General features: G+C 46.1%; 1 protein-coding gene across 1 annotated transcript in view; it reads left to right on the top strand.

Moving 5' to 3' along the window:
• The window catches only part of LOC119455804 (Down syndrome cell adhesion molecule-like protein Dscam2), a 317,386-nt gene that overhangs the window by 287,777 nt on the left and 17,155 nt on the right, over window positions 1-12,454 (top strand). The window contains exon 19 of the mRNA XM_049668624.1: window positions 3,946-4,100. Within this exon, the coding sequence (XP_049524581.1) occupies window positions 3,946-4,100 (155 nt within the window). The remainder of the gene's footprint in view (window positions 1-3,945; window positions 4,101-12,454) is intronic.

The raw sequence follows: 12,454 nt of genomic DNA, 5'->3' as shown, positions 1-12,454 counted from the left end.
AAGTGCACAATCATTGCATTCTACGCGTGGTAACATACGGGGCAGAAACTTGGACGTTAACAAGGAAGCTCGAGAACAAGTTAAGGACCGCACAAAGAGCGATGGAACAAAAATTGTTAAGCCTAACGTTAAGAGACAGGAAGAGAGCGGTGTGGATCACAGAACAAACGTGAATAGCCGATATTCTAATTGACATTAAGCGGAAAAAATCAGGCAATTTTGCAGTTGGTCGTGCAAAGGTTAGGCACAGCGAAGCTTACTGGCTGCTACTGCCAGGTATCAACTTGGTTGCTGCTAGGTCTTAACTTGGTTTAACTTAACTACGCACGTAGCAAGGTATTCTCGAGCGATAATTTTTGAAGGTACGTTCCCTTTCGCGACATTTCGCATGACTAGCGCTGTACGTGTGGGCGCCTACAGCGACAGCGCTCCTGGCGTGCCACAAACGCAGGCAGGCTAAAGAAGGTTGGCGCAGTTTCAAGAACGCTGCTGCTTGGCGACGCCGAACGCGTTTGAGGCTAGCCGCTCGATATCAATCGGCCAGCTTCGCTGTGTCTTGATCTTTGCGCGGCCTAGTGCAAGCCTTCGCTTTTTTATTTTCTTCTGGCAAGGCGCGCCGCGGAGAGAAGGGAAGCGGGAGTCGTGAAGGCAAGGAGCTGGCGAGGAAGAGACCGCGTGCATGCGCACGCGGTCTCCTCTTCCTCCTCTTTCGGATTGCTATGGCTACCACGGCTACGCACCACAAATTACGGCTGGCTTAAACAGCTTTGCTGTTAAAAATGAAGCTGGACAGGCCATGTAATGCATAGGACGGATAATCGGTGGATCACTAGAGTTACAGAATGGATACCAAGAGAAGGGAAGCACAGTCGAGGTCGGCAGAAAACTAGGTGAGGTGATGAAGTTAGGAAATTTGCAGGCACAAGTTGGAATCAGCTAGCGCAAGACAGGGGTAATTGGAGATCACAGGGAGAGGCCTTCGTCCTGCAGTTGACATAAATATAGGCTGATGATGATGAGGATGAATTAGGTACCAGTGCAAAAAAGACAGCTATCAGCAATGATGCATCGGTGTTAAACACAAAATTACTCATTGTCATTAAAAAAATGTCGCAGTTTCGCCCGAAAGGCGAAGCATCAATTGCGATAGCAAATTATCAGAGAGCTATTCGGAGTAGGGATAGTAGTTTTATCGGCTGCATAAAGTTGGACACATTCACTTACTAACTGAATTAACAAGCGTGGTGTCAGCGCGCACAAGCACAGATGAATAGATCACGCTCGATGACCGCAGATAGCCACTGTCAAAACGCTGGCAGCAAACGCAGCCGCCGCAGCGAGCGAAGGTTCGTGCGGTCTATCGCTTCAACGGAAACTGAGCGGCCGAATGCACAGCGCATACAAAGGTCAGAGCCGTGTGGAGATCGCTTGCAAGATACGGCGCGCGCGACAGCACTGGCAGCAAACATAATAAAGAACCAAGCGCAAACAGCAATGTACATGAACGCATTTGTTGGCAGAGTAGAAGCCGCCCCCCCCCCCCCCCCCCTCCCTCCCGCGCTGCCTTCCCGCTTCGCTCCTTTCGCGTGCGAGATTGCGTCGCCAGTTCCCCTTGCGCCCGGTTGGAAGATACGCATTTGGTGCCGCAGCAAAGCGTCCCCCCCTCCCTCCTTCCCACCCTCCCATACCACCACGGCGTTTCGCGCCACGGAAGTCGCCTTTGCTTTCCGCCGTGCGTTCGCTCTCCGTGATAGCGCGCGTCCCACGCGCGCTTTCACTCGGACATACGGCGCGCGGCGACGATTTTATCGCCCTTGGACTTTATACGGAACCTCACGCCGACGGCGACGGTGACGATGACGCCGACGGCAGAAATCAGCTTGAAGTGTCAATATAATTGCTGTCGCGATAAAAACACGCAGCGAGAGTTGCCTCTGAATATCTTTACAGCCTGGCTGCAAACTTGCCTTCCAAGAATAAATGGCTTCTGTATGACGCTTTGGAGAAACGCCAAATAAATGGCTGCAGGAAATGTTAGCAGTCACATGAGCAGACTACAGAAAGGATGAAGGCGAAGGCCTGCGCGCTCACGAGACATTCAATAAATTACTTGACATTCTCATTCGACATCACATTCCTTTTCACCCAGCGATGCTCCTTGGTATAGACTCAATTGTTGAAATTAATTCAGTCTTAAGCTTTTTACATGATGTTAGCACATTGCAGGTCATCAGGCGAGGAGATCGCAGCACGACCTCTCACTAGAGGCTGCTGTTGCGACAGTACTACTTGTTATGGCACGTGCCTCCACGCCCTTGCAATAAAGGGTGGCAGTAAGGCAGTAGTGCTACTGGTGCTCATCTTTTAGTCTATGATCCTTCATAGCTTACTTTTTATGCTCATAGCAGAACTCATGTGTTGTGGTCACAGTTTTGATATAGATATAGCATATTTTACGATTTTTACAGCGACTATTTTCAGGCCACTATACAGCCATGTCAGAAATATAATTTTTGATTGCCCACACCATCGACATCACACCATTTCTTGGCGCTCTATGGCCATCTTGGCGCTTGCGCCATTAAACTCCATACATCATCATCACGTTCCTCTTTGAATGTCTTGTTACTTCCTATTACTTGTTTTCTCCCGCCAAAGGTCGGGGGTCCAAGTGCGTTAATTAATCCTACCTTAATTAACTTTACCATTAACATCCCTCTAATTAACATCAAAGATCGTGGGTTCGACTCCCACCAAAGGTCGAGCGTTTGACCCCCGCATTTTATGCCATTGAATTTTCCGGACGGTCAAATTTTCGACCCATGAGCTATTTAAGGCTCTCGCCTAAAAAAGACCAGAACATGTTGAAAAACAAAACAAAAAAGAAAGCTGCTGATGGACTTGCATACCTTAGGCAGATGTAGGATGCTAGTTCAAAATGAAAAGCAGCACTGGTTGTAGCGTAAAAGATAAAACTGCCACATGACTACACTGCCAAAAACACGCACTGAAAGACTGTATACGAGCAAAAATCACAAGCCGGCACGTAGGCTTCCACCCGAAAGCTGAAAACCAAGCTTGCATTACCGGTTTTGTTTCTTCGTTGCCTCAAAAATGTTTGTCGTTGTTTCAGTTTTGATCATTTGTGAAAATTTGTTTAGCAGACTAGGAGCAGTAACCAGACTTCAACAGTGGGATGTTGCAAAATATTCGCTACTTTTAAATATTTGTAAATACCGAATAGTTCATCTGGAATATGTATACGAGAAGTCTTTGTGTATTATTCTAATCTTATTCGAAACATCGAGCATAGGCCCATCCTACAAGTTTACTTTTAATCTCCGCATCCGCACAGTTGTAGCTCAGCGATAAAAAAATAATGAATCCAGAGGTCTGATTTTTAGTAAGAACCAATGGAGCCAACAGATAGTGAAACGAACGAAGTTCGTTTCACTATCTGTTGTTATTATAACTACTGCTTTATTGCCTTGTTAATTTATCTTTGAGGTTTAAAGTTAAAGATGCCCAATAGAGAAAGAATGCCTCATATGACCTAAAAATAGACAAAGAAAAAGGAAAGAAAGTGAAAGAAAAGACAAATGTTCTATTTTCTTCCAATTTTATTTCTCTTTTTCTCTTTGCTATTCAGATTACCGTACTTCTAACCATGATCAATACCTAATGAATCACTTAGATAAGATAAAACTAATTCTTCCTATTTCCTCCTGGCTAAATTACCTCCTGGCATCATATGGTTGTAACATTTATTTATAAGTACCATACATACTAGAAGGCACATGCCGAGCATGATTAGTGACGTGCATTTCGCTCGCTATAAAGAGCTGCCGTATGCGCACATCACAGGCGCACGTTATCGTACTGTTTATTAGGCTTCGCCGTTGAGTTGTTTCGGTCAATTTGGCATGCATCTACCTGTCAATGCAGCTACACTTTCCGTGAGGAGTCATCCGCTTCCCCGAAGCACGCTGCGTCGCTGCTCGTCATCACAAAGGTGGAACGTCGAGACGCGGCTCTCTTCACCTGCCATGCCTCCAACGCCTACGGTGCTGACAACCTCAACATCAAGCTCATCGTGCAAGGTAATTTGGATCCTGTAGTTTCGTGCCAGGAAAACTGCATGTCACAACAGGGCTCGCGTCCACCAAGCTTTTGTACCGTGGATGCACGAGTGGGCGTAACTGGACTGGTTGGTGCACGATGACGGGAATCGAACAAGTGCGCGTCGTCTTCACCTGACGGCTCGTCCCATCTTTGGTACTGTTCGATTCCCTTCAATCTACGATGATGCGATTTGTTATTTGTCTTAATCTCGCAGTTTATGTACTTACTCGTTTTTAAAGCGAATAGCTTTCCTTGGCTCTTTCGGCCGTTTTCGTGGTTGGTCGCACGGTGATGGTAGGTCGAACTTGAGCGATCGTGGACGATGTGGCGTCGGCCACGAGAAGTATGCACCGCAGAGGCAGAGGAGCGTCCCGTCGAAGACTGACGGTGTTGACGCTGGCAAACGCGTTCGCTCTCCGCGGCTGCCACGGAGGAACTCCGGCAAGGTGATCGAAGCTGCAGAGGGAAATAGTGCCAGCTGCGTAGAAAGGAGTGGTAAGGAGGGCGGGCAGTGTTGCTTGCTCGTTCGTTCATTCATGCATTTGTTCGGGCTATTTGCTTAAGCCCGTTTCACATTGTGGGATTTGCAGTGCGTTTTTCGCAGCTACGATTTCCGCAGATGCGAAATTCGCAATCCCGTTTCACGTCGATCTACGGAAGCTGCGTTTTTCGCACACTCGTTAAGCATTCTGACTGGCGATGACGTATGAGCGAGCCGCCTCCTATTGGTCGTCTGTTTCCACCGCTACAGTGGCTACCACGGCATCTGCGTTTTCGCGGAGAAGTTCAGCACGCCGAACATCGAAAAATCGCAAGCACGAAGGGTCCGGCGGCCTATTTCCCGCAGCTGCAAAATCGCACCATGTGAAACGGGCTTTACATTGACAGTCATTGTCGGTGGCTTCCGCATTACTTATTTAATCCTTGTCAGTTGGTGCGCGGAAGCGACAGGCTGTCGGTGTTGGTGTTAACGTCTACTGATGGCGAGCTGCTTGTTCCGAGTGAAGATCGCAGCCTACGAAATCACCATGTCCAGCCAGGGAATGAGCAAATTTATTCATGGTAAAACTGTAGTACGTGTGCGCGTGTTTGACGTCACATCTCCAGGTTGAAAACCCTGCAGAAACTAGAATCGGCAGATGTGACGTCACACTCGGGCACCGGTGTGTCCCATGCAAAGTCGGGGTTGTCAACCAGTTGCCTAATGAGTTGCGGAATGACTTTGCGCAAGTGCTCGATGAGCAAAAAAAAAAAAAAGACTGATGGAGTATGAGCAATTACTAGGAGCTGCGCCATATTCGCGACTCGCCGAGCATTGCAGAGCAGGGGGCTGCCGACCGGGCTTCGGATACAGCCAAGATTCTCAGGAAAACGATAAAACAGATCGAAAAAATCATCGATGCGATTGCGCAGGAACTTTGAGCGCCTTAAGACTGTACTGCTGAAATTCATCGACACTATTATCAATCCAAATACAAGCGCTTATTCCAAGTTAAGCCCTCTGTAAAGTAACGCATTTGCGAAAGTCGTGTTTACCTCACTTGAAGCTATGCAGCGCGCTTGAACGCGTGCTCACATTGTGGTTCAAATTCTTCGATTATTAAGCGTTGATAATCTCCGTAATATGTCTCTTTCTGTCTCTTTTGCATGTTCATTATACACTAATTTCGGATCTTATTCGTATCACATTTCACACCTAATCATGTCGACCTTGTCTTCTTTTACCTTGACACTTGGTTGACGCTTTTTTTTTTTTTTTTACTAAACAGCAAGGTGGGCCGATCCCCGAAATAGTAGTGTACAGTGCACTGCGGTTGAATTTCGACTATATTTGCCCTAATTACGGTGGTACCGTTAATTAAGCTACTCTGAGACTAATTTTCGCTTCTTGTGGGCACCTTTCAGACACCATCGTAACGCTCCGAGCCCTGTTCATCCCAAACGAACTCGCTTCATTTCCCAAAAGTGTGCTGCATGTCGGCTTTGCCTCAACATACCGACATCTATGGCGGCGCACTCTTTACAGGGGCACCATACAACATGGTTAATTTTTTGCTATACTTGCCTTACAAAGCCATAGACAGCAGGCTCCTCCATATGGGGGAAGCGAAAGAGGGGCTACAAAGGAGATGGAAAAAGCAGAGACATAACAGAACACTCATAAAGAAAACTGCCGAGCTAAATAGAGAGATAGAAGAATATGCACAAAACTTATGCAGACAGTACTGGGAAGACACATGTAATGACATAGACAATCAGTTATGATTAGCAAAAACATGGAATTTACTCAGGTACCTGCTCAACCCGGAAGAAACCAAAACAGCATACAGGCAAAATATTATTAAAATAATCTATGCCTATAAAGGAACGGAACAGGACTTACTGAAGGAAGTATCGGAAAAAAAATTGGAGGACGCTTAAGCTTCGCCTTTCAGAGTAGAACGCGGTCGCGTTATCGGGACCCGTTCGCATCGCATCGTTCGCATCCCGCAAGTAGGATTCATTCAATGCAGCACTGAACAGTGGGAAAGCCAGCCTACAAAGACCAAGCTTACACCGATCCCCTTAAATTCGGCTTCACTTTTAAATAGAAATGCTATACTGGGAAGACGTTTTACCAGGGCCAATATAAGTGGTCTTATATTAAAATGTGAATGCCCTAGCACCTTTTTTATTATTTTATTAATTGTTTGCTATTGCCCCGACGCGCGCGCGTGTCCAAAGCGCATTAGCAGGCGAAGTCCCAATTTGACCCGCCAAGGATGCGAGCGCCATCTGGATATCATTTTCGCAAGTACCCGAGCGCGCGGCTGTAGGTCTGGTAGAAATGCTGAAAAGGGGTTTGTGTTTGAGTTTCCTCGTAGCAGAATTATGTTTTCTCGGACATTTAAAAATTACAATCGGACGCCGAATGGTAAACAATCCGACGGCGAATCCGACGCCGAATGGTAAAGTCGTACTTTACAATTTTTCTGACAGATTTCACTGTAAGAAATTCAATTTTTGTTCACCAAAACTTTGAACCACGTGGAGGGCCTGCGCGGTCAGGGTGGTTGGGTTGGTTGGGGATGATTTTCTCCGTCACCGACGCTGACATCGCACGCCGACGCCGGTCACCGACGCCGAATTTTCTACGACACGGGGCCCTTAACGCTATCGCGTTAATACATTGCGCAAGCCAAGCCGATTGCACATCCAAATTACACGGGAAGAACCAACGAAGATCTAGACAAAGAATTTAGTGAATCAGAAATAAGAGCAGCACAGCATAAACTCAATACCAAATTGGCACCCGGACCAGACGGGATAACCAACAAAACGTTAAGAAACCTAGATGATGAGTCTATAACAAAACTAACAGATTATATTAATAAATGCTGGAAAGCGTGACAAATTCCAAAACAATGGAAGACAGCGCATGTCATGTTAATACCTAAGCCAGGAAAACGCCTACAATTGGAGAATCTAAGGCCTGTATCCCTCACATTGTGAAGGAAAGCTAATGGAACCGGCAGTCTTAACGAGAATTACAAATTACATGGAAGACATAGATCTACTAGAGCACTGCACGGGCTCGGGCTTACCCGAAAGCCCGGGCCCGGCCCGGCCCGTGGGCCGGGCCGGGCCGGGTAGAGCAGTTTTTTCACGGGCTCGGGCCGGGCTCGGGCACGGCGTGTGCTTTTTGACCCGGGCCCGGGCCGGATTCGGGTTTTTTGACGCGGGCCCGGGCCGGGCTCGGGGTTTCTGCGAGTTATTCTCGAGCTTCTCAACTCTGAAAAAACATGTATTTTCCGGTCTCGGGCCGGGCTCGGGCCGGTTTCGAGCCGGGCTCGGGCCGGGCTCGGGCTTAAGGTAAAGGGGTGGCGGGCCGGGCCGGGCGGGGCGGGTAACGCAGATTATTTCCGGGCCGGGCCCGGGTCTCGCCATAAATGTTTTGATCGGGCTCGGGCGGGCCGCCCAATGTAAAAACGGGCCCGGTCCGGGCCCGGGCCGCAAAAATCGGCCCGTGCAGTGCTCCAAGATGTACTCCCACCACACGGCTGGGATTTAGAAGGAACCTATCTTCTCAAGACCCAATGCTCCAGCATAAGGAACAAATCATAGCCGACCCAAGTAGATCAACTAGAGCCATTCTTGGCCTTGATTTAAAAAAGGCGTTTGACAACGTACCGCACACAACAATACTGAACAGATTGAAAGAGCTAAGCTTAAGAAAAAGAACATACCACTATGTACGAGAGTTCTTAACTGACAGAAAAGCAAAAATCAATATAGGAGATTTGGAATCAAAAGAAATAAATATAGGCAGCGCAGGCACGCCACAAGGATTGGTCATATCGCCAATGCTATTTAATCTAGCACTAATCGGATTGCCAACCAAACTAAACGAAATAGCCTAAATCACACCTTATACGCCGATGACATCACCATATGGGCAAACAGTGGCAGTGATGGGCAAATAGAACAAACACTTCGGAACGCAATAGAGACAGTAGAACCATACTTAGAAGGGACCGGGCTGGCCTGCTCGGCAGAAATGTCGAAATTATTGCTATACATGCCCACACGAAGAGGACGCCAACCAAACAGTAGCAAAGAAGGGAATGAGCCAGAAGAAGCAGAAATACAGCTAAGAACTGCGGATGGAACACTTATACCTAAAGTGGATAAAATCAGAATACTAGGACTAATAATACAGACCAAGGACAACAACGGGGAAACAATCGGGAAATTAGAGAGAAAGGTTTCTCAATTTATCAGATTAATTAAAAGGATAACTAACTAGCACAACGGAATGCGAGAAAGACACGAATAAGACTGGTACAGGCATTTGTCCTAAATAGAAAAGTATACGTAGCACCATACCTCAGATGGTATGTGGCTGAAAAGAACAAACTAGAACGTTTAATAAGGAAGGTTTACAAGCAGGCATTAGGACTATCAATAAGCACTAGCACAGAAAGACTACGAGCATTAGGACTACACAACACATTGGGTGAACTCATAGAAGCTCAGCGCATATCACAGTATGAAAGACTCTCTAAGACCAAGACAGGAATAAGTATATTAGAAAGATTGGGTATTAACCACCACACCTAACACGGAGAGAAGGACGAAATGACAAGGGAGATCAGAAATGTGATAATCCGCCCCCCCCCCCCCCCCCCGCTGCCAAAGAACATGCATCCCACACAGCATGAAGGACGAAGACACAGCGGAGCCAAGGAGAGAGGAAGAGAGAGATAAAGAAAGAACTTTTATTGAAAACTGCAAGTGTAAGAGGACTTTGTCTCCCCTCCCTTAGATAGCGACCAGGAGCCCTTGGGTCCTAGCGGTATCTTCGGTTTGCCTGATCACTTGTAGTTCCCACTGAACACACATTGGTCTAGAAGCCGTCTTCAAGACGTCTTGACAAGATAAGCAAGACGTCTTCAAAACCATTTTAAACGGTTACAGGACGTCTTGGAGACGTTCTGGCAGGAGATTAAGACTTCTTGAAGACATCTTACCAAGATTCTGTCGGACGTCTTAAAACGTTCGGTAGCCGTCTCTAAGACCGTCTAATGCACCGCCAAATTTGGGATATCAGACGTCTTGCAAGACATCTGGTAGACGTCTTAAAGACGGCTAGAAAGCGTCTTGCAAGACATCTTGCGAACGTTTTGAAAACGGCTACAAAACGTGCTGCTGGACGTTTTGAGGATGTCTTGAAAACGTTTTTAAATGCTTTAAACATCTACTTGCCAACTAAGGCATGACCTTTTCTAGCCGTTCGTATTTAGCTAATTAAGCCCTAAATTGTTTTACAGTATTTACAAAAGATAGTGAGTGTAAATATACTTAGTCTAAAGTGCAGAGGACGTGAAATCTGAACACGACGTAGGTTATTTCAACACAATGTATTCCATAAAGTTACCAAGTCTTCCCGTTGTGGAAAAAAAGTGAAGAAACAAATAAGGAATAAACACGGTGACTGTCAATATATACACACTATATTAAGTACAACGGATTTGAACTCTCTAAACTTTAGTTCAACACGTAATCTATTGTGAGCTAGGGGAAGCACTAGCATATTTTAAAGTCTCTAGAAGCTGAAATTACGTCATATTACAATCCAGATGGTCTGTCTCCTTCCGATGTCAACTATCCAACGAAATGTTGCGTAGCTTCAGTGATCTTGCTAGAAACGGCATACATTGCCCATTATGGTCCGGGAAGACCCAATATCATTTTACTTACGTTGTCAACACTGATCAAGATTTGCAGATGGAATAATATCAAAGACTCCTGCAACACTATTACAGAAGTTTTCCTTGCATGGATGTTTGGCACACTCAAGAATTTAGATACACCAAACACCCTTCCATTATAGCATTAATTATAAAGGAATTGAGTGTCTCCTTGTTATCTGCTATATAGAGAAATCAATGAGGATGTTCGTATTCTTTGCAATATTGAAAAAAGGTTGGCTTTACCGACAGTACGAATCCCTATGGCCCATTTCTTACAACCTACCATAGCAACACTGAAACATTGGCAAAGCCACAAAAGCGATAAACACGTGTCAAAGCCACGTAGGCTTAACATAAAGCAAGATTGTTCACACAAATGAATTGCTAAAGTGGTCAAAGGTTTGAAAGAATTTTTAATAAATCAGTAACCTGCCACTACATAAGCAAAATGTTTCTAATGCACTTCCTAGAGTTTTGCATTGTGGCTGTCTGTTATAATTGGTCACTTCACAATTCAGGGAACTGGCTTAGACATTTCCACAGGCTGATGATGCACCCGCAGAAAATTTAGCGCGTTCTAATGATGCTTGGCCTCAGATTTTGCACCTGCAATTAGAAGGTAAGACAAAAGATTAACAAATATGTTACAGTGAAACTTCGTTATAAGAAACAGGATATAAATTACTGTATACAACAAAATGACGTTCCCGCTGAAATCACCGAAGAGATGAATGTTTTTATAACCTCGTTTCAACGAAGTAAAATTATCCTGCCAATAGATACACCAAACTTCAGTTTTCTCCGAAAAAAGAAATGCCCGACCCTTGCAGGCTCGCTTCTGCTTTCCGCAGGGTAGAGCACACATTCCTTGCCGATGTTTAAAACGTTTACGTATTTGCGTTGAATCCACCGTTCAACACTGGTCCTTGTCACCACTACGCGTAGGTGCGCATAAACAGACTCTAGATCGCCGTGGCAATTCCTCTCACTGCGGCACCGCGCAGGCTAGTTAGTGCAGCTATAGGCGAGGCCTCAGAGATTGCGCCGGTGCAATTTCAGAGGCCACGCCTCCCTGTGTGTACCACGTGCTGCTCGCACATGACGAGCATTGTTGGTGTCGCAGCGTGCAACCTATTCAACTGTCACCGTTTCAGCGGTTTCGCGATGCTGGAGACGACCCAAATAAAAGCGGTAACGAAAGATCATCACATTGAAACAGAAGGCAGCTATCGTAAAGGCAATCGTGTCAGATGCTAAGAAGTGGTGTGTTAAGGACACCGAAGTTTCTTTTGCTGTTTTATCAGAAGTTCAGCGAGCACGTGGCCATGTAGTGGTTCTGCTGGCCGAAAAGCCGTCTTCTTCTATACAAGTTGAAATTTGTGCGCGACATTGCGCATGTATTGCAGTGAACGGCATTAATGGATATAATGACGTAATTTTGGCTCCCCCTTGGGCTTCGCTATAAAAAGATTTTATTGCATATGACTGGTAAGAGTTCCAACTCATTTATACCGCAGCCTTGTTTGGAAACACTAACTGTTAGAAATCCGACCTAGGTATCTTCCGTATGCAGATGCAATAATGCCATCGCTGCGATTCGGCCTTATCTGTAGCCCCGGTAGCAAGCTCCCGATATACTACCGTGAAATCCGGATTCTTGGCGATAACAACATCCTTGTCCAAGAAGGCCAGTGCCATGGTTGGAGGTTGCCACGTCATCCACAACTACATCGCAAGCGACATTTTTCGTTTTCAAATCATACACATGCTGCAAGCCCTTTTTCGAAATTGCATATTTTGTTGATTTAAATGTAGTAGCAGTTTGCGCCGAAAAACAATTCTACACCGTGTCCTTCACATGTTCCTGATGCAACGTGCAAGCAGGAACATATATGCGCCGCGCGTCATAGGTTTTCAGAAAACGTGACAAGGCCTCCTCTTGGGACATGTTGAATGGCAGCGTCGACTCAAGGACGCGCGGCCAAGCGAGGTCACTGGTCAACTTGAACGATGTTCTACGCAACGAATGAAACACTTCCGGGGTAACCGCACTCAGAATGTTCGCGACGTAATTTGAGCCAGGCGCGTAGCCCGGATAT

Source organism: Dermacentor silvarum, chromosome 6 (genome assembly GCF_013339745.2).
Source record: "Dermacentor silvarum isolate Dsil-2018 chromosome 6, BIME_Dsil_1.4, whole genome shotgun sequence".
Classification (NCBI taxonomy): Eukaryota; Metazoa; Arthropoda; class Arachnida; order Ixodida; family Ixodidae; genus Dermacentor; species Dermacentor silvarum.
This window is presented reverse-complemented; position numbering and strand designations above follow the sequence as displayed.